General features: G+C 44.9%; 1 protein-coding gene across 2 annotated transcripts in view; it reads left to right on the top strand.

The window, feature by feature from the left end:
- The window catches only part of KCNK15 (potassium two pore domain channel subfamily K member 15), a 124,471-nt gene that overhangs the window by 35,204 nt on the left and 62,032 nt on the right, over positions 1 to 27,235 (top strand). Inside the window, exon 1 of one of the 2 annotated variants that reach the window (XM_078651925.1) lies at positions 25,677 to 27,132. The exons of the other annotated variant lie outside the window; for it this stretch is intronic. Within the exon in view, the coding sequence (XP_078508051.1) occupies positions 26,850 to 27,132 (283 nt within the window). The 5' untranslated portion in view covers positions 25,677 to 26,849. Of the gene's footprint in view, positions 1 to 25,676; positions 27,133 to 27,235 lie in introns of those variants that run through there. 2 annotated transcript variants of the gene reach the window in all.

The following is a 27,235-nucleotide window of genomic DNA, read 5'->3' as shown; positions in this document are numbered from 1 at the left end:
AAAAACTTTATTCGATCATTGATTAATGATCATAAAAGTACATACATACATAAGTGATAAAACATGAGGAAACAGCAAATATTAAGTTAATCACATATCAAAAAGGGTGCTTTTCCTCAAACAAATCGATTTTAAAATAAATACAGCAGTAAAAAAACAGATGTCCTGTGAATCAAGTCCAAATAAAAGCCCCATGGCCGATACAATAGTGGATACATTATATTTTTTGAAAAGCGGTTTCAGATATATTTTTCGGAGGTGAAGATAAAGAGGGCATAACAATAAAAAGTGCTCCGTACTTTGTTTTGTGGTCCCATCACACGGACAGGGGGCAGTAGTATAGGTCTTCATTACAGGATAAGCGACAAGCAAATGAACAATCCCCATCCGTAATCTTGTCAATACATATTGGTGGGATCGGATAGTGACCAATTTAAGATATCCTGAAAGCCCCATTTCTTCCTTAGTGTATCTGTCGTAAAAAACATGTGTAGAGAACTGGGCAATAGCTGCGTTACGCTTCCCCATGCTAACCCTCAAAAATTCATGTTTAAGCTCACTCTTCGGTATATCTAAGACACAAAAAGGGTTATCACGCACAGTAAGGTTAAAAACATCATTAAATGTTCGAATAATATAGTTAAGCCAAGGGATGCGGGCACATTTGTCCATATGAAGACAGTCTAAAATAATTTTTCTTGTGAAACCAGTCTGTTCCTTAATCCATATAGATCTCCATACTAACAGGGGTCTTAATCTGATCAAGTCAGATAGATGTTCTAGACCAACCTCCTGATGGATCAGCTTTGTTGAGGCAGAAGATGGTAAACACAGGAGTTTTTTGACAAATTTGTTTTCCTCAACCTGGAGCATGTTGTTATTACAATGGCCCCACACTCCTGAGCCATATAGGGCCAGAGCAACACATTTATGGCGGTATAAGTACAACATGTCTGGTATCCGTCTTGAGCCTAACTTGGATGCGAACTTAAATATGCCAAAAGAACACTTGGCCATTTTGGCTCTTACATTAATCATTTCAGGTGTCCACATCCCCCCTCTGTTAAAGGTGATACCCAGATAACAAAATTTGTCCACCACTTTTATAGTTTGGTCCATAACTGTAAAGGGCCTTAAGTTTTTAATTTTCTTCCCACAGGGCATTATAAAAGTTTTTGAATTATTAATTTTTAATTTTCTCCCATTAATAAAATCTGCAAATTTATTCATAAGTTTTTGCAACCCAAGAGGGCCCTGTTTGTGAGAGCAGAACCGCGTCATCCGCGTAAAGCAATATTGGGATGGAAAGGCCGTCAGCAGTCGGTGCATCTGCACTGACGGTCCGTAGTTCCGACTCAATTGCGTTTATAAAAAGGGAGAAAAGAAGAGGTGCAAGGACACATCCCTGCCTAATTCCAGAACCTACTTTAATACTGGGTGTACACTCCCCCGATTGCCCGTAGCGTATCTTAGCCGTCAGATTCCTATAAAGTTGGGCCAAAAAATAGATAATATCCTGTGGAGCACCCATGTCCAACAAGGTTGACCACAGAAGACCATGATCAACCAGGTCGAAGGCACTGGTCAGGTCGGCAAAACAAAGAAACAACGAGCCTTGTTTAGCCCTTGTATATTTGCATATAATAAGATCTAAATTAATGCATTGTTCTATGGTGCCTAACCCCTTGCGGAATCCATACTGAGAATCCGCAAGGATCCCTTTATCTTCTACCCATTCCTCCAGACGACTCAGTAATACCCTACTCATAATTTTTAGGGAAGCAGTGAGGAGAGAAATCGGGCGGTAATTTTTTGCCTCACCCCTCTCCCCTTTTTTATACACCGGGATAATGATTGACTCCCCCCAGATCTGTGGGGCCGCAATCATTGCAGCTGCATTAAAAACCTTTGTTAACAATGGACTCCAGATAGAAACCTCGGCTTTATAAAGGTCAACGGGTACCCCATCAGGGCCCGGCGCCTTTCCCCCCTTACTGGCCCGGATGGCGGCATCCACCTCAGAGACTGTGATATTAAGAGGTAGGGGGGAAAAAGCCACGGTCTCCCTATCACCCTCTACAACTAGTCCTTCCGGGTTAAAAATGCTAGTAAAATGAGCCACCCATTGTTCCTCAGACACCTGAGCAGACATTACCGGGGCTTCTTCATTATGGAAAGACTCATTAGAAGACCCAAGACACCAACTACACCAGATCGCACCAGGAGACACTCCTGTCGCTAATGATAACGACAGGGGAGTCATTAGATATAGGGGACACCATGCTCAAAGCTCGAAACGAGAAGATAGACCTGAGATAGCAAGGTCCAAGTCTGAGAACACGACAGAAAGAACGGAGAGGTGTATCAATCAGACAAACAATGAACAGAACCGGCTCCAAAGAGAAGAGCCGTCCTCGTTCATGAACGAAGAAGCCTCCCTGGTAGAGCATACATCGATCTCGAGAATAATGCCCCATGACAACCAAGAAGTGGACGAGGGAGAAGATATCAGCCCCCCTACACCTCCCTTGAGTATAACACCAACACCATGCAGACTTTCACCCACAAACGCATCCATGACAACACAGAACGGAGCGAGCAATGACGACACCCCCAATAGTAACGGAAGGAACAATCAAACATGGGTTACAATTGAAAGGGATACGGAACAAAGAACAGATCCAAAAAAGGGAAGAACAAAATACAAACTCCGGAGCAACAGATCTGTCTACCCTAAGAAATCACATCAGAACAGGAAAGATATTAATATGCTCCAGAAACTAGTAAACAAGATGGCACAAATCACTATAAATACCTCACAGGCAATGGATAAAATCGAGGAGATGATGACGAGCATTCACTCCAAGGTCACGCACATCCAAAACGTGGTACACCGCTCACAAAGAAAGAGTAACGAAACGATCTGGCAGTTGAAACATAATGACAACAGACCGAATAGGGCAAAACCTTTATCAAAGGAGGAAACTCTGGCCTTAACCCGATCGTACGAAATACCGGAACACGAGAGAGAGGAAAGAATCGAAACAGTACCACTCGACTCAAACAGAACATCGAGAAAGAATGATAGAACATCTAACCCTCATAATCTACAACAGGTACAACTCACAGCCACAGAGAATAAGAATGGAAACCTCAGCAACAAAGAAAAACCGCTGACATGTCTACTACTCAACTGTCGGTCGGCAACGAAACATGCGTCTGATATAGCTGACCTCATCATCAACAAGGACATTGATTTAGCAGTCCTTACTGAAACATGGCTTACGGAATCCTCATCCCCTATCATGGATCTCCTAGTACCACCCCAATTCAACATTTTGAGACTTGATAGACCCATAAAGTTAGGAGGAGGCATAGCCTGCATTCACAGATCCGATATTGAGGTCAAACAAATCCAAGCCGACCCCCTAGAATCAAGCGAATACCTAGGTCTTAATTTAAGAACAACTACCAAACAAAGATTCAACCTCCATTCTTTTTACCATCCACCAGGGGACAGCGAAAAGTTTACAGAGGAGCTAATAGAGATCATAACGACCAACTCTAATGACGGCGTCAATAATATATTTCTTGGCGATTTCAACTTACATTGGGAGGACCACAACGACAAACTGGTCAAATCGCTGAAAGATTTCCTTGCTGAACTGAACCTTACTCAACTATGCACACAACCCACACATTCGAAAGGAGCGACGTTAGACTGGATTATTGCGCGAAACAAAGATACAGCAATCCTCTCTATAACACCATGCGACTGGTCGGATCATCATGCCATAACATTCACGATACCTATAATGGAAAAAGGCACAACCAGACAACCCCTCAAGACCAAAAAATGGGTTAGAGACACAAGAGATGCAAACTTAGAGCTACTAGTGGAAAGCTGTGAAAGAGACCTAAAACCGCATAACAACCTGCAGAACGTGAACGAACTGACCGAACACTATATAACAACGGTCGAAACTATTGTCAATAACACCATGCCATTAAAACTGAAAAATATCTCGGAGAAGACAAAAAATCCATGGTTTAATGAATCGCTAAATGAAGAAAGGCGCAAACTGAGAATGGCCGAAAGAAAATGGAGACAACACCCTTCATCCCCAGAGCTGAAAGCACTCAGAAAAATTAGAGGCCAATATAATAAAAAGATCATCAAATCAAAACAGGAATTCATACGGTCAGAACTGGATAGAGCCAAAAACAGACCACGAAAACTCTTTGAAATCCTAAAGCAACAATCAAACAAATTAGCCAAATCTGCCCATGAGAACTCAAAAACACCCCTAAATTGTGAGGAATTTTCTACATTTTTCACAGAAGGCGAAATCACTAGAAGTAGAGCTCAAAGACGCCGTGGCAAACATTCCCATTGAACCAATGCCTACGAGAGATACCGCCGTTACAACGGAGAGTACCATAACAAAAAAATGAGGCAAGTTGGGATACGTTCGAACTATATGACCAGCACAGTATCGCCAAAACGCTTTCCGAAATAAAACCAAACAATCACTACCAAGATCCCCTTCCCGCAAAATGTGTAAAAGAAATCAATCACGTTTTGATTCCAATATGGACCGAAATTATAAATGCCTCACTATCACAAGGGATCCTCCCTGACTGCCTACAAACAGGTCAAGTTGCCCCCATAATCAAAAAACCCACAGCAGATAGATCAGACCCAAACAACTTTCGCCCAGTGACCAACATCCCGCTACTGGCCAAACTAATTGAAAAATGCGTACAAAACCAACTAAGCCAACACATCACCAAGTTCTCATTGCTTGATGAATGCCAATCAGGATTCAGAGCAGGGCACAGTACTGAAACAGCGATCCTCCATATTGTTGATGATGCGCTACAGGCACTTGACCAAAACAAAGCATGCCTACTGATTCTCCTCGATCTGTCGTCGGCCTTCGACACGGTAAATCACGAAGCATTACTGTCCAGGTTACGGGACAGGATGGGTCTGTCAGGAATTGTGCTGAAATGGTTTATCTCTTTTCTACAGAACAGAACACAACGATTCCTGGTCAACCAGTCAATTTCACCTCCATGCCCTATTTCAATCGGAGTCCCTCAAGGATCAACGTTATCCCCAGATCTGTTTAACCTTTACGTCGAACCGCTTACAGAAATTCTCCAAAAAGCACAGATATCGTATCACATGTATGCAGATGACACGCAAATATATTTAAAGATCTCTTCCCTAAAAGACATGGAACTAGTGAACAAGGCTTTAAAAATGGCTCTACAATGGTTAACTACCAACCAACTGAAGCTTAACGCCAACAAAACGGAGTTCCTACTAATCTCACCAGCAAGGAGCCGTACGGAAATAAAGGAATGGACGAAAGTGGTGACTGCGCTAAACTGCACCCCAACACTAATCAAGTCAGCGAAATCGCTAGGAATCACACTGGACGAGAATCTGGACATGAAAGCCCACATCAACTCAATGGCCAAGAATGCCCGATTCCACCTGAACTACTTAAGAAAACTGAAACCATTCATCTCAGAGGCGGATCTCAAATTGGCAATCCAATCCTTAGTTATCTCTAGGATTGAATATGGCTGCACCACCTTAGCGGGCTTACCAAAAATGTCCACAGCACCATTGAAAGCATGCCTAAACGCTGCGGCAAGAATTATCACCGGATCCAGGAAATACGACCATATATCGCCACACTTGAAAGCTTTAAGTTGGCTACCCTATGAAGCAAGAATCCAAATGAAGATAGCTTGTATCACCCATAAAGCGCTACACTACAACACCCCAGGTTACCTAGCGAAGAAAATCCAGCTATCGGGAGGTAATCGACCAGCGAGGAGTACTGAGGAATTTCTACTACGGCCAGCCTTTTTCCACAAGAAAAAAACTTATGACAGAGCGTTCTCAGGAGCTGCCCCCAGAATATGGAACTCAATTCCTCCTAACATCAGGAAGATCCAAAATGTGGCATCATTTAAGCGAGAAGTAAAGAGCTTTCTGATGAAGAAATACACTACCTAGAATAGATTAGTCACGAACTGACAATGACCTAACTATCATACTTGCTTACACATTTTACTTATGATAAAAGTATATCCACCATTGACTATATTTATCATCTACCTCCTATCATCTACCTCATATTTGTTGTCCGTATAACTGTTTGATATATATGTCTTTCTCCTACGCCTTATATGTTAAACGTTCTGATACACGTATAACTGTTTGATATATATGTCTCTCTCTTACGCCTTTTATGTTAAGCGCTCTGATACCCACGGGTCTTGTTCGCGCTATACAAAACTTTCTAATAAATAAATAAATAAATAAATAAATAAATAAATACTCACTTTTACTACATCATGTACTCACTTTGTTGCAGTGGTATTACTGTTTGGAATTCACACATCTTTTCTATGTTACATCTGCAACTCTGAGCCAGCTGCCGAGTTCCAGCTATTATCCTGCCAACGTGATGCTAATTCCCTTTTCTCAGTTGAAAATATATCCCTGTAAATTTGTACTTGCGAAAAAAATCAGCAAAGCAAATTCACTTGGTAATTTGCATCGCTGTAGTGTTTACTGGGAAAAATAGTCCAATCTAGTAAAGAGGTCACCTGCACTTGAATCTCTTTCAATTTTAGGTGTTGCTTTGCTTTTAACACACTGGAAAGAAATTAACACATGCCCTTAACAGGAGTACATCTCCAATTATTCCCATGGTGAGAAAAGGACAGACTTCCTTGTGAATACCCATGATTGTGCATGTTTATGGGTGCATGTGTGTGGGTGTATATGGGTGCATGTTTGTGGGTGTTTATCAATGCATGTTTGTGGGTGTTTATCAGTGCATGTTTGTGGGTGTTTATGGGTGCATATTTGTGGGTGCTTATGGATGCTTATGGGTGAGTTTGCGGGTGTATCTGGGTGCATGTTTGTATATGGGTGCATGTTTGTGGGTGTATATAGGTGCATGTTTGTGGGTGCTTATGGATGCTTATGGATGAGTTTGCAAGTGCATCTGGGTGCAAGTTTGTGGGTGTTTATGGGTGCATGTTTGTGGGTGTTTATGGGTGCATCTTTGTAGTTGTTTGTGGGTGCTTAACAGTGCCTGTTTATGGGTGCATGTTTGTGGGTGCATGTTTGTTGGTGTTTATGGGTGCATATGGATAAGTTTGCGAGTGTATTTGGGTCCATGTTTGTGGGTGTATATGGGTGCATGTTTATGGTTGCATGTTTATGGGTGCTTATGGATGCTTATGAGTGAGTTTGCGAGTGTATCTGGGTGCATGTATGTGGGTGTTTATGAGTGCATATTTGTGGGTGTTTATGGGTGCATGTTTGTGGGTGTTTATGGGTGCATGTTTGTGGGTGCTTATGGATGCTTATGGGTGAGTTTGCAAGTGTACGTGGGTGCATGTTTGTGGGTGTATATAGGTGCATGTTTATCGGTGTTTATGGGTGCATGTTTGTGGGTGTTATGGATGCTTATAGGTGAGTTTGCGAGTGTATCTGGGAGCATGTTTGTGGGTGCTGATGGATGCTTATGGGTGAAATTGCAAGTCTATCAGGGTGCATGTTTGTGGGTGTTTATGGGTGCATGTTTGTAGGTGTTTGTGGGGGCTTAACAGTGCCTGTTTATAGGTGTGTATGGGTGCATGTTTGTGGGTGCTTATGGGTGCATGTTTGTGAGTGTTTATGGTTGCATGTTTGTGGGTGATTATGGGTGCATACTTGTGGGTGTTTATGGGTGCATGTTTGTGGGTGCTCATGGATGCCTGTTTATTGGTGTTTTGGGTGCCTGTTTAAAGGTGTTCACAAAGGTCTTGGTCAATGCCCACACCCCAGGCCTACTGGAGATTTGCTCACTTTTGTATATCCTTACACAAGCCCAACACAATCTTACAGGATTCACAAGAGTGGTTTTGGATTAATAAAAAAAGGCTATTTGAATGCAAATCTGGTCCTATATAGCTGCGCTGAGACAAGATATTTATTTCTTATTTCTGCACATATCCGATAGTTACAATGTAAAAGGGCAATTTTTCAGTGCTCCTCTGTGCTTTCACATTGTAGGACCAATAGTTTGCAAATCAATCAGACCAAGAACTTCGAGGGGTCTAGAGGTTAACTCTCCTTTTGTACTCTGCAAGCATCTGCAATGCTGTACATAGCTATAGCTTTGGCTGTCACACAACCATAATCGAAGCGATCAGCGCTGGAACACTTTCAGAGCAGTAGTACTGCCAATAATATTATATTACTGTAGTCCTAGGGGTTTCCAAGCATCATACAAAGAAATGCAAGTGTAGCATATGTGCCACGCCCAGTCAGCATAAGAGCTATAAGGACATGTATGTAGTCTTTGATGCATTTTGAATCACTGCTGTGGTAGTGCGCTGTCATTTACTGAGAGCGCATTTTCCATTTAAATGGGAGCTAAATTTGCATAGGCACAAAGGGGCATATTACCAAGCAATAGCGATAATTATCGCTATTGCTTGGTTAGAGACAAAAATGTACAGCTGAGCTGCGGCGATTTTTATCGCAAATAAACCTTGGTATTAGCAAGGTTTATCGCAAATGCGATAAAAAACGGCCGCAATGCATGAATATCGCTGAAAAGTTAGCGATATTCATGCATTACCGAGCTAATGCTCTTAGCCATGTTATCCACCTCCCATTGGATAACATGGCTAAGAACTGCTCAGGGCAGGTGTTAGCTTTTGGAGATATTCGCGCTTAGCGCGAATATCTCCATAAGTTGGTAATAGGAGATAGCGATGTTAGCGACTGTTTCCAGTCGCTAACATCTTGGCACGCCCACTTTGCATGTCATTAGTGATAAATATCACTGACATGCAAAGTGGGGCCGAAGATGGTCGCTATCTCCTACTAGCTGTAGGGAGATAATTTTATCTCCGCTTTCTTGGCTTTTAAAGCCAAAAAAGTGGAGATAACCCCCTTGATAATATGCCCCACAGTTTTAGTGATAAAACTATATATCTCAGAAATTAAGGCGTGGATATCCGGTTGCTTTTCTTAAATGAAAAAGCATCAAAGAAGTAAAATACGGTTAGTACAAAAGACAGCTATCCTACACTTAAATATGTCAACAAGCCACCAATATAAAATAGTAAAGTGTAATGTCATACATACATAACCAGCAAAATGTATATAGTTTCTAAATTATTTAGGTAGTCGGGCTTACTAAACACAAAGCCTTCTGTTACTGGTGACCACAATTTTCCCAGTTTACGTCTCTTAGAAAAAGGGTGAATAATTGTGAATTCCAGATCACAGGAAAAAATAAACTCATGCCAGAAACCCCTGGGATCAAGCATTTCGCGCTGCTACTGGCTACTGTGATCACATCAAAGTAAATTTGCGCTAGGTTGTCAGAAATGGAGGTCAGTTGGCCGAGCATAATAAGCCAAGAATCACAATTGGATTTTCCTCGTAGTAAATTATTTATCCTGAAAAATATAGAGGCCCAGTATCAGTTCAACGAGGAGCAAGTATGGGTAGCATCTGCACCTGGCGTCGAAACACCCTAAAGCAGTGAGAGCATGGCCGGAGGCCCACTTTGAACAACCTTTGAAGTGTATAAATAATATTTGTCAAATAAGGTCTTAGAAAACTGGGCCTTCAAACAGGACATATTAAGGGGCCGATTACAATCTTGGTCGGAAAGCCTCCAACCTTAGTTCAAAGGCTTTCCGACCGAGATCGTTGGTTTAATTTCCGACCGCCTAATTACAATTTAGGCGGTCGGAAGGGAAACCGGGTCATCATTCCGATGGGCTCAAGGAGCCCGTCAGCCAGTTGGAAACTGGCCAGTAATCCATATGGATGGCATTTTCCGCCACCCGGATTACAATGCATGGTTCCCGGCAGTCTTTCCATTCTGGGCTTACCGATATGGAAAACCTGTCGGAAAGCGTGTTTGAGGGCCCTTAGCAGGGCCCCCTTTTGTTTGTTTGCATCCTATGGTTGGGAGCCGATGGGGCACTGTTGATCCCTGTATCGTGCTGTAGCAACGCTCTGTACATAGGGAGATACAACCCCCTTAGTAGGGTGCTTCTTTAACATCACCCGGGTCAACAAGGGCAACAGCAGGGCCAGTTACAATCTGAGTTTTGCCAATATTCAATTTATAACCGGAGACTATGCCAAAGTCAGCGGCCGCAGCCTCAATACCAACTAGAGCCTGCGCAGGGGATGACGAAAATATGGCATTGTCATATGCATAAGCAATTACATTGCAGATGAACTGATTCAAGTGCAATGGAGGTAGAGTATCCTGAAGATTAAGTCTCTGAATAAAGGGCTCCAAATATAGCACAAACAATAACGGAGACTGGGGGCAACCCTGCCAGGTCCCACGCTGAAGTGCAATGCTGTCCGATATTTGCCCCATGCTAATAATCCTTTGCCAAAACTGCCCAGAGAAAACCCCACCCACCCTATCAAAAGCCTTTTCAGCATCGAGTAGGATCAGTCCTGCAGACTCACCATTTGTTTCTGCCACATCCAGAACAGAGATGGCTGTGTTAACAATGCAGTGGTCAGGGCTGGAGTAGGATTCGAAACTGGCCCTGGCAAACTGCTTGGGCCGCTGAGCGGGTACTACTGAGCTGTTTGCAAGGGCTGGTTTCAGGCGATTTTGTTACAGGGGGCTGATATTGCCGGCCCCTGGTAAAAAAAATGCCCCCCCACCCCCCAGGGGTCCAAAACCGGCCCCACCCTGGCAGCCCACCAGGGAAATGCCCAGTGCCTGCTACGGCCAGTCCGGAGCTGGCAGTGGTGTGCTGTCCTGGAATGATGACATGCTGCTGATTATCCACTACATTATTTATGACAGAGGGTAAGCGATTAGCCAGGACATGAGTAAACATTTTAGTATCTGTATTCATTAAAGAGATCGGGGGTATGACCCACAATTAAGCGGGCTTTTACCCTTCTTTAAGAAAATTGAAATATATGGTTCTCTCCAGGACACAGGTACCAATTGCAAGAAAGTTTGAGAATTAACCAGCTCTTCAAATCTAAGGACTAGAATATCTGCAGATGTTTTGTAAAACTCAAGAGGAATAGAATCTGGTCCTGGTCCTTTCCCTGAGGCTAGCTCCATCAATGCTTTCTTAATCTCTACATACGTGACAGGGGCCTCAAAAATCTGAGATTGATTTGGCATTAGATATGGTAAGCTTATCCTTTCTATGTACCCTGCTATAGCTGCTAATGAGGGGGCGCTCCCCTCACGATAAAAAAATGAATAACATTCCTGAAAGATAGATAGAATATTAGCGAATCTGCGGCATACCTTACTGGACGAACCATGAATGCCTGCAATTGCATTCTATGATTGTTTGTCCCTAATCTGAAAAGAAAGAACCTGTTCCATCTCTTCACTGTTCTCAAAACATAAAGCCTGTTTTGTGCACCATCTCTGATAAGCCTTATCCCATATCTCCTTCTGAAATCTCATATGAGTGATAATTCATTGCTCCAGCACTTTTTTGATTTCCCGGGAGTCACCTACAACCACTTTTTGGGAGTATTTAAGTTCCAAAGGTAATAGGTCTGTATGGGACTGTTCTTCCTTTCATTGTGCTCGGTGGTATAACTAAGAGTCCGACCCCGTATAGCCACTTTCACCGTATCCCACCATTTGTTGGAGAGGCCAAATTTTAATTATACAGAAAGTAATCAGCCAAAGAGGTTGACATATTATACAGATACCACTTGTACAGCAACAATGTACGTCAAACGACCACCTTGAGGGAGAAGCAATACCATCACAGGGGCTTAGAGACAGTGACATAAATAAAGACAGAGAATTGTGATCAGACTATTGAGCGGGTTCAGCTTGATAGTAAGCAGCGGGACAAGAGTATGGCTTGCAAAGATCATATTGATTCTAGAAAGGGTCTTATGTGGTGCAGAGTAAAACGCAAAGCCTTCTGAAAGCCCATGGCAAAAGCGCCATGCATCAATAAGGCATGAGATTGACTAACTACTCTCAAATCTGCTTGGGATTTTCTCATGCATTCCATGGCCAATGGACCCGAGGTGGTGTCAGTTTGTGGTTCCAATAACAGATTAAAGCCTCCACAAATGGCAAAAGGGGACTGGCATTAGCACAGTAGTTCAGCTGCCAAAAAATTTAAAAGTAAGGAGTCATCATTATCTGGTGCATACACCCCACACAAAGGGGAAACATCATTTACATCGTATGCAATACATCACATGCCATTACAATGCGGTCGTTGTACATTGCAAGCCTTTACAACTTAAGTCGTTACAACAACTTGCTGTAGGGGGCAGAAGGTTTTGGATTTAAAATCCAACACCTTCCCTACTGTTGCACAGACTGGAGTTGGAATAGTAAATTATACCATTCCAAAATCCAGAGCGCCCCCTACAGCAATCGTTGTAACGAATTCCTTTGTTATGGTACGTGATGTAACAACACAGTCGTTGTAACAACCGTGTAGTAATGGCATGCGATGTATCACATGCGTTGTAACGTGGCCTATTCCACACAAAGTCAAGCAAACATTATCCTTCGCTATATCAGCAATGGCCTATCTGCTGGATTGATCTATTTTAGACCTGTAAACCTTACAGCCTTCATACCCTGCTAATAAGGCCACCCCCGCTTAAAATCTTCCCCTCCTGAAGCCTTCAGCATATTATACCCCAAGATATTCCGATTTTTAGACTCTTTTGTAGTTATGTGGCTATCAGAATTCAGCTAATGTTTTATCATTGCGCATCACCAACTGTATCAACTGATTTAGAGTTTGGGGGACAGGTTACTCTGTCACAAACTCGATGGATACCCTTTGCACTGTGTTACAAGTGCCGCTGGATATAATGCACTTGCAATGCGGCGGATGGGATACCTATCAGGATTGTTAGGTTGGTTCCTTGTCCCTTGGGGACGTCCTTCCATTCCAGCACATCAGTGGTGGTTTGCACTGCAGTATCAGTGACCAGTATGCATGATTGTCTTTGAATAAGTGGTTTCTTCTCTCGTCAACCAGTTTCTTCTCTCATCAACCAGAATTTGATCTTTAGCTATGCCTCAGTTTTCCTATAATAAACCTGTGCATAGAATCACCTTTACATGTTTCCCAAGTGCCTCCCCAAGGGGATCCATCTTTTTTTGACAGAATGATAAAGCAGCTGTGCACGCATGACATTTTATGTTTGGTGAAGTGGCACACCTTGGTTGGCCATTGTGATCTTCTTGGAATGCAGTCAGTTGCTCGTCACTGCTTGTGGAAGCTGTGTCACTGGAGTAGTGTTTCGTAATTGTAGGAGTATGACTGCTACATGCCCTTGAGCTGTGCAGAGAAGGATGGGGATTATGAGTACATCTTGTTGGTTTTGTACTTTTCTCTGGATGCTCAAGTTAGGAAATTACAATTAAAAATAGAAAAGTTACAAAACTTTGCCATTAAACCTACATATTCTAGTGTCTTATTATTGGTTCAGTGTATTTGGTGGAACTCGGTGCCCCCTGAATATTGAATCATTGATGGGATGGTGGAACCCTTTGTCTCCAAGTTGAGGACTGAGGGCAAGGGGAGAACACGTTTTACTGTATGCAGACAACAGCTCCTGTACCTCTGCAACGCTAATGCCGGAGTCCCCTGGAGCATCACAGGGAAGGGTCTCTTATATTACGTACTAACTAGAACAAATGCAGTGACTCTCCGGGTCCCCCGAGTTCCAGGATCCATTGTGGCTTGAGTCTCAACAGGCCGTTGAATGGACACCCCAAGTCCTCTGGTACATGGTGTGCCACTCCAGAATGGATACATGGGAAGGAACCCTGGGTGAAGTCTTACGAGCCCTGCGAAGTTGCGTATCATTTATGCTACAGATTATGACTAGAATCATGCTGTCTACAGTGGTCATCCTGCCACAAATCCTGTACTTTTTTGTGAACCTGCCCATAGGAATACTGCAGAGCTGGGTCAGGGAGCTAAATACCTTGTTGCGTGATCGGATTTGGGTAGACAGTGGGTCTCACTGGAAGTGCTAAGGTGCATTTGGGTAGACAGTGGGTCTCACTGGAAGTGCTAAGGTGCCCAACAGACAGGAAAGACTATAGTGATCAGACTTGTGTACTTCTTTTTCACCCAGCTACAATGACTGGTCAGATAGCTAGCCAGACGCATCACAGTAGAGTTGGGGGAAGTGGGAGACCTGTGACGCCAGGGAGCCCTTGTGGTGCTGCTATTGGGAGCATAATCGAGAGAGGTTCAGGGCCCTGAGCTACTTAGCCTAGCATTCTGCTGCTGGAAATAAGTGGTCCAAAAGACCGTTGTATGTGGCTGCACTTCCCATGCCCGGCATAACCATCCTGGGGAGGCTTTTCACGGAACGTAGGGTGTGGGAGTAGATTGTGTCTGGGATTGAATCAGTAGGGGACTGCTACATGAAAGGGTGGGCCCACACCCATGATAAACTAGTTGGGGAAGATGGCTTGCCACCAACGGAATTCCTATTATACGCTACTTTAATTAGATCAGTGGGCCGTCTCAGTATGGTGGGCCCAACGGAGGCACCCACACATGACCTGCACCAAACCTCGCTGACTTTGGAGGTGCCCCAGACTCTTCTAATAGAACTATTATATCACCTTGTCCATGGTCATAGACAACTTGCTTGCATTACAGAGCCGATGTAAAGTTGATTTGGGTAGACCGTTTAGGGGAAAGGAATGAGGGGCAGATTTACAAGCCCCTTGTGACACTTTTATGCCGCCGTTGCATCACTTTTGTGACTCAGTGGCGGCGTAAACCATGCGCCACGTTGCGACTTATTTACAACGTAATGCATCTAGGCAGATGAGTCACGTTGTAAAGCCCTGCGCCACATGAAACCTGCATCAGGTTTCATGTGGGCATTCTGTGGCAGGGTGGGCATTCCCTCGCAGGAAAGCCCCGTAAAACTGACGCAGTGAAATCTACAAGATTTCACTGAGTCAGATTTACAACGCTGCAGCGTCAAATCCTTACGTCTGCTTGAAGCAGGTGTAAGGAGTGACGCAAAACATTAAGTATGGGCGGCCCCTGTGCATTGCAGGAGTTGCGTCGCGCTTGAACGCGACTCCAGCAATGTTCCGCCCGTACGCCGCAAGATGCATCACGCATCTGCCCCTCCTTGCACCATGGTGTGCCGCATTGTAAATGCGACGCATCCGTGGTGGCGCAAGGGAGGGATTACGTGACACATCTGTTCTGGCGCATCCCATCTGATTTGCAGAGATGGGCCAGAAGTTGTAAATCTGCCCCTGAGAGTATCACAGAACACATGTTACAAATACGCACAATTCAATTTCTTACATCAAACTTACCTCATTCCACACATTCTAAACATTAGGATGCAATCAGATGCCATGCGCTGTGCCAAGATGGATGCAAACTTCATGGACATGGTGTGGAGTTGTCCTATAGTGATGAGATTCCCGACCAAGGTGGTGTGGGACTTGGAGCAGATGCTACACAGACACAACCTACACACTTTGGAGATTTGTATTCTGGATATTAACACACGGCAGACGAGTAAGAAAGTGGGCAACAGGCTTTTGGACTTGGGCCCGGTTATGACCCGGAGGAACATAGCGCAGCACTGTTGGTCTCAGATGGGCCACCACAGAGTATATGGAAGCATGAGGGAGAGACCTCCTGGGGTACAGTAGAGAGTACTGACATACAAATTGAGGAACTATGAGGGATTTGTAGGAAGCCATAGAAGAGCTGTTAATGGAAGTTCTCACTGCCTTCATGGAACTAGACGGCTAAATACCTCAATAACGCTTTCCACAGTGATTCCCCTAGGGACACATGCTCCTGAACTCCTCCTACCCCCCAAACCACCAAGGGACAGCCTCTTGCTTCAAGCCCCCGGTGGATTACCTCTAAGATGATCGTAAATTAAAGTCACTGTATCACGTATTGGCTGAACCTAACCAAACGCTACTGGCAAGAGGGAAATATTTGATAACACATACTGGGATAGTGGGCAAATGATGTGTTCTGGTGCAATTACACATAGTTGGAGCAAGATTATCCTCAGTCATACGATACTGGAGCACTACGTTCATACATCTTGCAAATGTTGTGTACTTTGTTTTGCTACGTACAAAGGGCCAGATGTACGACCCTTTCATTTATCTCTTAGCAGTCCCCTAGGGAATGTCCACCTTTAGTTGCCATTTGGAGCTAGGCCAGCCATATATTACGGACCTCATCAAGGCAGAACCTATCCTCCTATGGCATCACATCTGGACCTGACAATCTAACCTTCACTCAATCCATCGTGAGGGATTGTCTTCTGCTAGATAACATCTCCAAAATAAGTTGGCTCGATTATGTTAAAAGGTTTCTTCACGACATGAGTTTAGATCGCCTCTATTCATTCCCCTGTGAATTGAGATCCATTACCAGGAAGGCGCTTAAAATAAATGCCTATCCCACTTGATGGAGCTCCGTGTCTGTGCGGAAATTCACAAACCGTCAACCCAGCATGCCCTAACGACGCAGACTTCAATGAGTCTTCAAGCCTACTTGTCATGGCCTATCAGTTCATACGATAGGTTCCTCCTTACACGATGTAGGTTAAACATTATTTTTAGGTTAACTACTTTCCCCACAGTAAACGATTGGTCCCGGTCTCTCCCCGAATGTCCTTGTGATGGTTCCTCTTCCCAATCAACTATCCACATGACCTTTTTTGTAAATTCTATACCAAACCCAGAAAACTGTATCTTAAACCAATTTTAAAAAGCTTAGGCCTACATCAGTGTCGCCCAGCTTTAATGATACTCCAACTCTTAGAAACGGAATTTTTTGCTTTACACATTGTTAAAATTATTTTCTTATCATATAAATTATTTGCTTGTTCCTATGGACGATTACTGAAAAAGAATGTGCACATAGTGGATTTGTAATTTTATGGTTTTATGAACTTTTGAGACCGAATAAAGTTTTATTCATTCATTCATTCATTCATTTAGTGCCACGCAATTTGCGACACATTGCGAGTCGCAAATTGCAAAGCACTAAATGAAATGTACACCAGTGTGTTTACACTATTTCGCGATTCCCAATGGGGTCGCAAATTGCGAGGCTCATTAATATTAATGAGCCTCTCGCAATTTGCGAGCCCATTGTGAATGCCAGCCCTTCCAGGGATGGTGGCCTGCTGGGCTCAGCAGACCACCATGTCTGGGACTGCTTTCCAATAAAGTAGCTTTTTTTCTCCATTGCAGCCCATTTTCCTTAAAGGAAAACGGGATGCATTAAAAAACTTTAAATGATATGTTTTCGTTTCTTTTTTTTAGGGCAGGCAGTGGTCCCTGGGACCAATGCCTGCCCTTAAAAATGATTTTGCATGCATTTACAAAGGGGAAGGGGTCCCCTGGGGACCCCTTCTTCCCCTTTGCAAATGCATAAACACCTACTTGAAATAGGTGGTAATTGCGAGTGTTTTGCGACCGCAATTGAGGTTGCAAAACATTAGTATATTGGTTTGAGACTCGCTATTTGTAAGGGAGTACCCCTTCCAAATAGCGAGTCGCGAAACCTACTTAGCGAGTCGCAAAAAAATTGCGACTCGCTAAATGGGCGATGTAAATGGCCCAATATGTTTTTGCATGCGCAAACAGGTTCGCAAACCCGTTTGCGCATGCAAAAAGTGGTCATACATCTGGCCCAAATACTAGTCTGCTCTCTACAATGAAACTGCATATATTATGAAGAATCCTAATAAAAATATGTTTAAAATATGTATCGATGTGACAGAATATTGAGGACAAAATATCGAAAATATGATATCCAAAAGTAGGTACCTCCAGATTTTCTACACCTAACACCACCTTAATATAACTATGCACTACATATAGCTTCACGTAAATGTGGAGTTATGAATAGTAAATCTATTCATCCCTATATGCACTTACATGTCAATATTTTGTCCCTCGGTTCTCTGTCCTTGATATTAGTATGCCACAATATTGTTGGTCTCTATATTCAGTACAATCGATGAAAAAAGGACATTTGGAAGGTCGCTATATTATTTACTTGTATTTCATTTTTTACATGTTTGGGTGCATATAATCTCAAAAGTAAAAATAAATTCTAGGCATATTCTGTGGTTATTGAAAGAGAAAACCACATTAGAGGGGTTGTGAAATAAATCTAAATATGGCAGGCTCCTTCTTTTGCTTTATTTACAATGCAGCAGGAAGAAGCCGCGTAAAACCTGGCGGCTGTCCAGTGCCCTGGCTGCCCCCCCACCCTATTAAAAAATTCTGTGCAGGACATATCCCCTCAATTTCTCCTCCCCCCAGTTGCTATGCCCAATGAGCATTCCTAATGGACCCTGGGAGGTTGTTCCAGATCCTAAGAGCACAGATATAGAAGGGCTGTTGGCTCATTTGTTTTCTTTTTGGCACTTGTTTGCCTTCAGTATGATGTAGTCCTAGCTGTAGATGTGCAGAGAGCCTCCATAGATGATGAGCTTCTCAGCCATATATGCAGATGTGCCAATGTTGATGAGGATGTAGAGAGCAATAGGCAATGTTTCCTTCCCTATCAGGTAGTATTGTAATTATCCCTTTTCTGTCAGCCTGTGTAATAATATTTCCTAGTCTATAGGCAGGTTTTTCGATGATATATTGTCCAGGGGTGTATTTTGTAACCAGGCGCCTTGTTTAGGAGTGACTGTGGTCCATTTCACTTACATGAACAAACCTCTTGGAAACAGAGGGATGGAGATCTAATGTCAGGAGTAGAGGAAGCATCAGAGGGATTCTTGTCCTGATTCTAACCAGGCACAGCATTGCACAATCAGCAACCCCAGTAGAAGGGTAAGAGCATTATAAGGTACACAGACACAAGCCCAAGTTACTGTTGAGATTGAGTGGAGGGGCAAAGTCATGTGATAGCTAGGGGTCATATTTGCTAAAGGTTCCTGCAATGCACGGCAGCAAGCAAAGTTGCTGAGGTGTGTTGCATGAGAGAGAGAGACCTGAACACCACCATAACTACTAAGATATGATGCTCTTCAGCTCTCTACCTGAGCTGGGGCACTTGAGACTGTCTAGCGCAAATGCAGGCATATTTGCACCATGGTCCAATATCCTCTTTCTAAGCATGATGACTAAAGCATCAGGCATTAAAGAAGATGCAATGAGAATAAATAAACATATTTCTCCTCATGACCCAATGGTCAGATTGTGTTCCATTTTGGCCTAATACTAAATTTACTGATTTCAGAAAATTTGAGATTGCACCTAATTACACTGGTGGATGCATGGGAATGCCAAGGCTCCAGCCATGGAGCGCCTACCACTAGGAACGGCAATGCAATGTAACGCAAGCTGCAGCGTTGTGTTATGTTTCTTTACAAAGTAATGCAAGGCAGTGAAAATTGCCCCTTACATCGCCTTTTGCGACCCAAGGACAACGCAAAGGCTTAGAAAATCTGGGCTCAGACAGTTTGGTAGGCATGAAGTCTGCTTAATTTTTTTATGTCGCAATTATGACTTTAGTATATTAATGAATAATTAAATTAGGAATGACTGAAGTGGCAACATTTTGAAAGCAGCGTGGAACTTGAGAAATACATTATGAAGTTTGTTGCTCAGAGTAAAAATCTTGGTCTTACCTGGTTCAAAACCTATTGACTTTGCCCTGAGAGTTATTTATCTTTCACCTCAAGGAATTATTTGTATGATGTATCATTCCACCTCATAGGGGGTGCTTGCATTATGCTGCATGAGAGATTATTTTACATCTTAAAGTACACTGAATCATTAAATATTAAATGTATTATCTCAAAGATGCACTGTATGAATAAAACATTTTTCACTTATTTTTCTTTTTGCACTGCAGCAGGATGTTTAATACATTATTCAAACCCAAAATGCAAGGCAGATTTGGTGACTGTGCCAGTGCTTTTTTGTTTGTATTGTTAACCCTTTTGCTGTTAATCTGCTTCTTTCAAGCACTTGCACCTTGTTAAAGTATGAAAGGGTAAATAGTGGGTTGTTAAGAAATATAAAGATAACATCACACTTGGTCGTTGGTCAATTCCTAACTTGTAAAAATAAATATGTCCTAGTGTCCACAGTTTGTTTTTCAGAAGGTTATGGTCCACTTCCACTACCTGTTTATGCCGCTTCTGCCAACGGTGTTGTTCACTGCTTGCATAAACACAAATTTCCCAATATGCAACAGACATTTATGCTTCACACACTTCTGATTTCCCAGTCTCTCGCTATAACTTTAAAATAATGCAATGTTTTGTCACCTTCTTCTTGCTTTATTACACTTCCCAAGTACTGTCGTGTTGTACCTGACACTTTCTGAGCCTTCTGCACGGGTGAGAAGTTGGTAAGAACTGAAGTGGTAACGCTGAGCGTATTATTGGAATAGGCCATGTTATAACGCATGCGTTTAGAACGCATGCCATTACAATGCAGTCATTGCAATGACTGCGTTGTTATATCGCATACCATTACAATGCAAGTCATTAAAATGACTTGCTGTAAAGGGGGGGGGGGCGCTGAATGTTAGAATAGTATAATTTACTATTCCAACTACAGTCTGTGCAACAGTAGGGAAGGTGTTGGATTTTAAATCCCACACTTACTGCCCCTTACAGCAAGCCGTTGTAACGGCTTGCATTGTAATGGCATGCGATGTAACAAGTCGGTAATGACCGTGTTGTAATGGCATGCGTTGTTTCGCATGCATGGTAAATGATGTTTACCGTCTTATTGAGACTCAGTGTTTCATGTAGGGCTAAAATCTAGAGTTGAGGCTCGTGATAAGCTGTATTGGAGGGCTCATGACTTACAGAGAAAGGAATGAAGCTCAAACTCATATGAGATAATCTCAGTAGAAGTTAAATACTTGCAAAGGTGCAATTGAACATATGCAGGGCAGATGAAAGAGCAACAGTCCGGCCCTGCTAACATTATATATAAGCAGAAGTAAACACAGTGATCAAAGGTAAAAACTGGTGGCAAGTGGACTTCACTCATCTATTTCACACAGGCAACTGAAACCAGCCCTGGCAATCAGCTCCACCAGCCCCAATGGGGCGGGGGAGGGAGCGAGTTGGTAGCACCACTCCCACTGCCACTTTTGTTAGAGGCAGTCGATATTGCAGCACTGCTGCAAAACCGGCCACCTGTAACAATACCGGCGCCCTGGGGGTCCAAAACTGCCCCAAACCCTTCTGGGCCACCTGGGAAACGCCCGGTGCCTGCTATGGTCAGTCTGGCCCTGCACACTGCACCCAACCCCATTGAACCAACAAACTCCCTGTCAGCAGTTGGCACAGCTTTAAGCCATACACAGCAGTGGTTTGGGAGCAGGGTGTCGTCTGCAGCCAGGCCCCGATTCCAATCCTCCATGGGTGCCCAACTACACAGATAGAACTGAGGTGATTTTTTTTATTTGTGTGAGGTTTCTTTCACATTTTTTGTTTCCATTTTTTTGCAACTACGACTACTGTATTTACATATATTTTACATTCTTTTTACCGCTTTTTAAACCCTTGTTAATATTTTTTTCCTTTTGTGGAAAGTGGAACAAATATGTTTTGGTTGCAAATCATTCATCTTTATTTATGAATTAAAAATCTGCTCTAACAATGCCTAGCGCTTTTTTGAAAATGGGAGAAGACGAGCCCCAAGCAACACCACAAGCACCTATAAGCCTCCCTTGGACTCGGTCTAAAGAGAAGAATGTCCTCCCTCGAGAAATAGTGAGGGGACTCCATACACACGCCTCAACCGCCAACACGTGCCATGACATGGGATCTGGATAACCTGAGAAATGTCTGCTCTTATAGAAAGAAGCCTGAAAGATTTGCGAGACCTGGACTAAAAATGAGCCTGTGAGAGCAGCATATACCAATGAAGAGAGTTTCTGACTTAGAGCCAAGCCAGTCAGTTCTGTAAAACCTGTGGGATACTATTTCCTCTGAGGGGAGCTTGTAAGGCCAGAGTAACCTGGAGATAATTGCTTTTGTGACTTGTGTACCTTGGGTAGTAGCTCTCTGCTGACCAAGATCTGTGTACCTTGGGTGGTAGCTCTCTGCTGACCGAGATCTGTGTAACTTGGGTGGTAGCTCTCTGCTGACTGAGATCTGTATAACTTGGGTGGTAGCTCTCTGCTGACTGAGATCTGAGTAACTTGGGTGGTAGCTCTCTGATGACTGAGATCTGTGTAACTTGGGTGGTAGCTATCTGCTGACTGAGATCTGTGTAACTTGGGTGGTAGCTCTCTGCCGACTGAGATCTGTGTAACTTGGGTGGTTGCTCTATGCTGACAGAGCCCTGTATAACTTGGGTGCTAGCTCTCTGCTGACTGAGATCTGTGTAACTTGGGTGGTAGCTCTCTGCTGACAGAGCCCTGTATAACTTGGGTGGTAGCTCTCTGCTGACTGAGATCTGTGTAACTTGGGCGGTAGCTCTCTGCTGACAGAGCCCTGTATAACTTGGGTGGTAGCTATCTGCTGACAGAGTCCTGTATAACTCGGGTGGTAGCTCCCTGCTGACTGAGATCTGTGTACCTTGGGTGGTAGCTCTCTGCTGACCGAGATCTGTGTAATGTGGGTGGTTGCTTTCTGCTGACTGAGATCTGTGTAACTTGGGTGGTTGCTCTCTGCTGACAGAGCCCTGTATAACTTGGGTGGTAGCTCTCTGCTGACTGAGATCTGTGTAACTTGGGTGGTTGCTCTCTGCTGACAGAGCCCTGTATAACTTGGGTGGTAGCTATATGCTGACTGAGATCTGTGTAACTTGAGTGGTAGCTCTCTGCTAACTGAGATCTGTGTAACTTGGGTGGTTGCTCTCTGCTGACATAGCCCTGTATAACTTGGGTGGTAGCTATCTGCTGACTGAGATCTGTGTAACTTGGGTGGTAGCTCTCTGCTGTCTGAGATCTGTGTAACTTGGGTGGTAGCTCTCTGCTGACTGAGATCTGTATAACTTGGGTGGTAGCTCTCTGCTGACTGAGATCTGAGCAACTTGGGTGGTAGGTATCTGCTGACTGAGATCTGTGTAACGTGGGTGGTAGCTATCTGCTGACAGAGTCCTGTATAACTTGGGTGGTAGGTATCTGCTGACTGAGATCTGTGTAACTTGGGTGGTAGCTCTCTGCTGACAGAGCCCTGTATAACTGGGGTGGTAGCTCTCTGCTGACTGAGATCTGTGTAACTTGGGTGGTAGCTATCTGCTGACAGAGCCCTGTATAACTTGGGTTGTAGCTATCTGCTGACAGAGCACTGTATAACTTCGGTGGTAGCTCCCTGCTGACTGAGATCTGTGTAACTTGGATGGTAGCTCTCTGCTGACTGAGATCTGTGTAACTTGAGTGGTAGCTCTCTGCTAACTGAGAGCTGTGTACCTTGGGTGGTAGCTCTCTGCTGACTGAGATCTGTGTAACTTGGGTGGAAGCTATATGCTGACTGAGATCATTGTAACTTGAGTGGTAGCTGTCTGCTAACTGAGATCTGTGTAGCTTGAGTGGTAGCTCTCTGCTGACTGAGGTCTGTGTATCTTGGGTGGTAGCTCTCTGCTGACTGAGATCTGTGTAACTTGGGTGGTTGCTCTCTGCTGACATAGCCCTGTATAACTTGGGTGGTAGCTCTCTGCTGACTGAGAGCTGTGTAACTTGGGGGTAGCTCTCTGCTGACATAGCCCTGTATAACTTGGGTGGTAGCTATCTGCTGACTGAGATCTGTGTAACTTGGGTGGTAGCTCTCAGCTGACTGAGATCTGTGTAACTTGGGAGTAGCTCTCTGCTGACTGAGAGCTTTGTAACTTGGGGGTAGCTCTCTGCTGACTGAGAGCTGTGTAACTTGGGGGTAGCTCTCTGCTGACTGAGATCTGTGTATCTTGGTTGGTAGCTCTCTGCTAACTGAGATCTGTGTATCTTGGTTGGTAGCTCTCTGCTGACTGAGATCTGTGTATCTTGGTTGGTAGCTCTCTGCTGACTGAGATCTGTGTAACTTGGGTGGTTGCTCTCTGCTGACATAACCCTGTATAACTTGGGTGGTAGCTCTCTGCTGACTGAGAGCTGTGTAACTTGGTGGTAGCTCTGCTGACTGAGAGCTGTGTAACTTGGGGGCAGCTCTCTGCTGACAGAGCCCTGTATAACTTGGGTGGTTGCTCTCTGCTGACATAGCCCTGTATAACTTGGGTGGTTGCTCTCTGCTGACATAGCCCTGTATAACTTGGGTGGTAGCTATCTGCTGACTGAGATCTGTGTAACTTGGGTGGTTGCTCTCTGCTGACAGAGCCCTGTATAACTTGGGTGGTAGCTCTCTGTTGACTGAGATCTGTGTAACTTGGGTGGTAGCTCTCTGCTGACTGAGATCTGTGTAACATGGGTGGTTGCTCGCTGCTGACAGAGCCCTGTATAACTTGGGTGGTAGCTATCTGCTGACTGAGATCTGTGTAACTTGGGTGGTTGCTCTCTGCTGACAGAGCCCTGTATAACTTGGGTGGTAGCTCTCTGCTGACTGAGATCTGTGTAACTTGGGTGGTAGCTCTCTGCTGACTGAGATCTGTGTAACTTGGGTGGTTGCTCGCTGCTGACAGAGCCCTGTATAACTTGGGTGGTAGGTATCTGCTGACTGAGATCTGTGTAACGTGGGTGGTAGCTATCTGCTGACAGAGTCCTGTATAACTTGGGTGGTAGGTATCTGCTGACTGAGATCTGTGTAACTTGGGAGTAGCTCTCTGCTGACTGAGAGCTGTGTAACTTGGGGGTAGCTCTCTGCTGACTGAGATCTGTGTATCTTGGGTGGTTGCTCTCTGCTGACTGAGATCTTGGGTGGTAGCTCTCTGCTGAGTAAATCCTGGGCTAGAGCATCCTGCTGCATAGCCCTGCTGCATGTAAAAGCGGCCTAACCTGAGGGTTACCTCTAAGGCCTGCTGCAGGAGCCTTTAAATCTTTTTATACATAGGAATGACTTGTACCAAATGTGTGGGCCTTTGTGATCCACGTAACTTGGGTAGACAGCTCAGCTGCCCAAGGCACCTGCTCCTGAGATCTGTGCAACAAGATGGATAGTTCTGCTGTCTTTAAAAACTGCGTGGCCTGAGGGGTAGCTCTGCAGTATGAGGCCTTGTACCAGAAGACCGCTCGAGCTACCGGGTGGTGGTGGTGTATGTGTGCGCGTGTGTGTGTGTGTGTGTGAGTGTGTTTTCTACAGCAGTGAGAGTGGAGGAGGGCGGTGAAGAAGGCAGAGGAGCCAGAAGAGAACCGTGTGTTGTCATTGGAGATCTCTTGCTACAGCCCATCTCACAGGTTCGGGTGTGCTCACATTGCACCGCTGGGGTTCCCCTGTACATCACTTGGCGCTGCTTCTCTGTTCCCTTTAGTATGGTCTTCACTGGTTGCATTCCCAGCTCGTCCGTTTGAAGACTTTCAGACACCGCGAACAATCTCGCTTCTTAGCCCATCCTTTCGGAATCTGGACTCCACCGAGAGCATCCGGAATTTGGGACTCCGTTCACTGCCTTTGCTCCCCCCCCCCCCCTCCCCTCTAGAAAGCCTCCAATTGGTTGCCTTGGCAACTGAGGCGCCCCTCCCCTCGGTGTCGACTATTACTTCACAGCATCTCTTTCCGTACTGGCGAAGGCGAGCTCTGTTTCTCCTGCGACATCCCGGCTGCTCTGTCTGCACCAGGTACAAACCGAAAGCTTTCTCTTCAGAAATGCAGCTGGTTGGAAACTGCACCGGAAACCCTCACCCCCTCCGGTGCAGCCTGTTTCAGCAGCTCCTGGGACAACATTCGGCACAGGACCTACAGGGACCGGGTGCCACAGGCGTGTGGAGTCGTTAGTGTGGGTAGCAGTCCGTCAACCCCCACAGGACCGTCCAGAGGTGCGCTCCCGGGCAAGAGTTATTTGGTCCAGCCACGACAGGGGGCGCCCAATCCAGCATTGCCCCGAGGGACGTTCACTTCATCACCCCTGCCTACTGACCCCACCCTTCCCCAGGGGACCGTGTGGACAGCCGGCAATGGGATTTCACTCCATTTGCACCGACCCCAAACGCAACAGGTCTTCCGCCGGAATCACTCGCCTGCACCTTCCCCTTCATGCCAAGGGAGACGATGCAAATTCTGTCAGCGCGAGGCTGGCGTGCGCGTGCGGTTTGAATACTTTTCCCTCCCTGGTTGTGAGACTCCAGGGCTGAGTCACTCTTCGTGTTTCTACTCAGCATCTTTTCTCCTGTGCTGCAATGTCTTACACGTGTGTGACTCTGTGTGACTGTTAAATCCCTTGCTGGTGACAATGCTTTGATTTTTTTTTTTTTTTGCAAACCCCTTACGAACTCACAAGATCCAGCATCCATTATTGCAAAAGGCACCCTGGATGGTTTTTCATGTGTGTATGCCATTTCCCTCAAGCACGGTTTTTGGCTACTCAGTGCAGAAATGGTGCATTAGCACCCTGGCTGGGACTTTCAACAGATTTGCTTCCCTTGAACCAGAAAGATGGACGCGGACCCTCCCTTAGCCATACCTGTTTTGAGCTAAGAGGTCCTGCATCTGCCAGGGTCAGGACCTGTCCCTTTGCCAGGTTGTGCAGCATTACCTCTGCCAGACAGAGAGAACTCATCTCTACCAGGGTGGACTGTCCTCCTGAGTAAGATCTCTGCCCGGAGTGAGAGACCTTATTTTTCCAAGCCAGAGTGAGTGAGAGCCCCTCTCTGGGTGATACCTTCAGCCCCAGCACCGGAAGCTGCAACCCCAGCTCTGATGACCCTCACCGCCGAGGATGAAGAAGCAGAACATCCGGACACTGTCCCTCATCCTCTGCATGTTCTCCTACCTGCTGGTGGGCGCCGCGGTCTTTGACGCCTTGGAGTCTGAGACTGAGACCTCGCGTAAGAAGGTCCTGGAGCAGAAGCAGGGCGCTCTGAAGAGGAAGTACCACTTCACAGAGGAGGACTATGGGGAGATCCAGCGGGTGGTCCTGCAGTCTGAGCCGCACCGCTCTGGGAAGCAGTGGAGGTTTGCCGGCTCCTTCTACTTCGCAATCACCGTCATCACCACCATAGGTGAGGCCTCCTTTGCCTGGAGGGGGAACTTTGAGGAGCTAAGAGGGGTTGCTGCCGTGGGCGGGTGTTAGGACCTGGGGGCTGTTGCTAGTGAAAACCTATC

This window comes from Lissotriton helveticus, chromosome 7, assembly GCF_964261635.1.
Source record: "Lissotriton helveticus chromosome 7, aLisHel1.1, whole genome shotgun sequence".
Lineage (NCBI taxonomy): Eukaryota > Metazoa > Chordata > Amphibia > Caudata > Salamandridae > Lissotriton > Lissotriton helveticus.
Note: the sequence above shows the minus strand (reverse complement) of the source record. Positions and strands in the feature narration are given on the sequence as shown.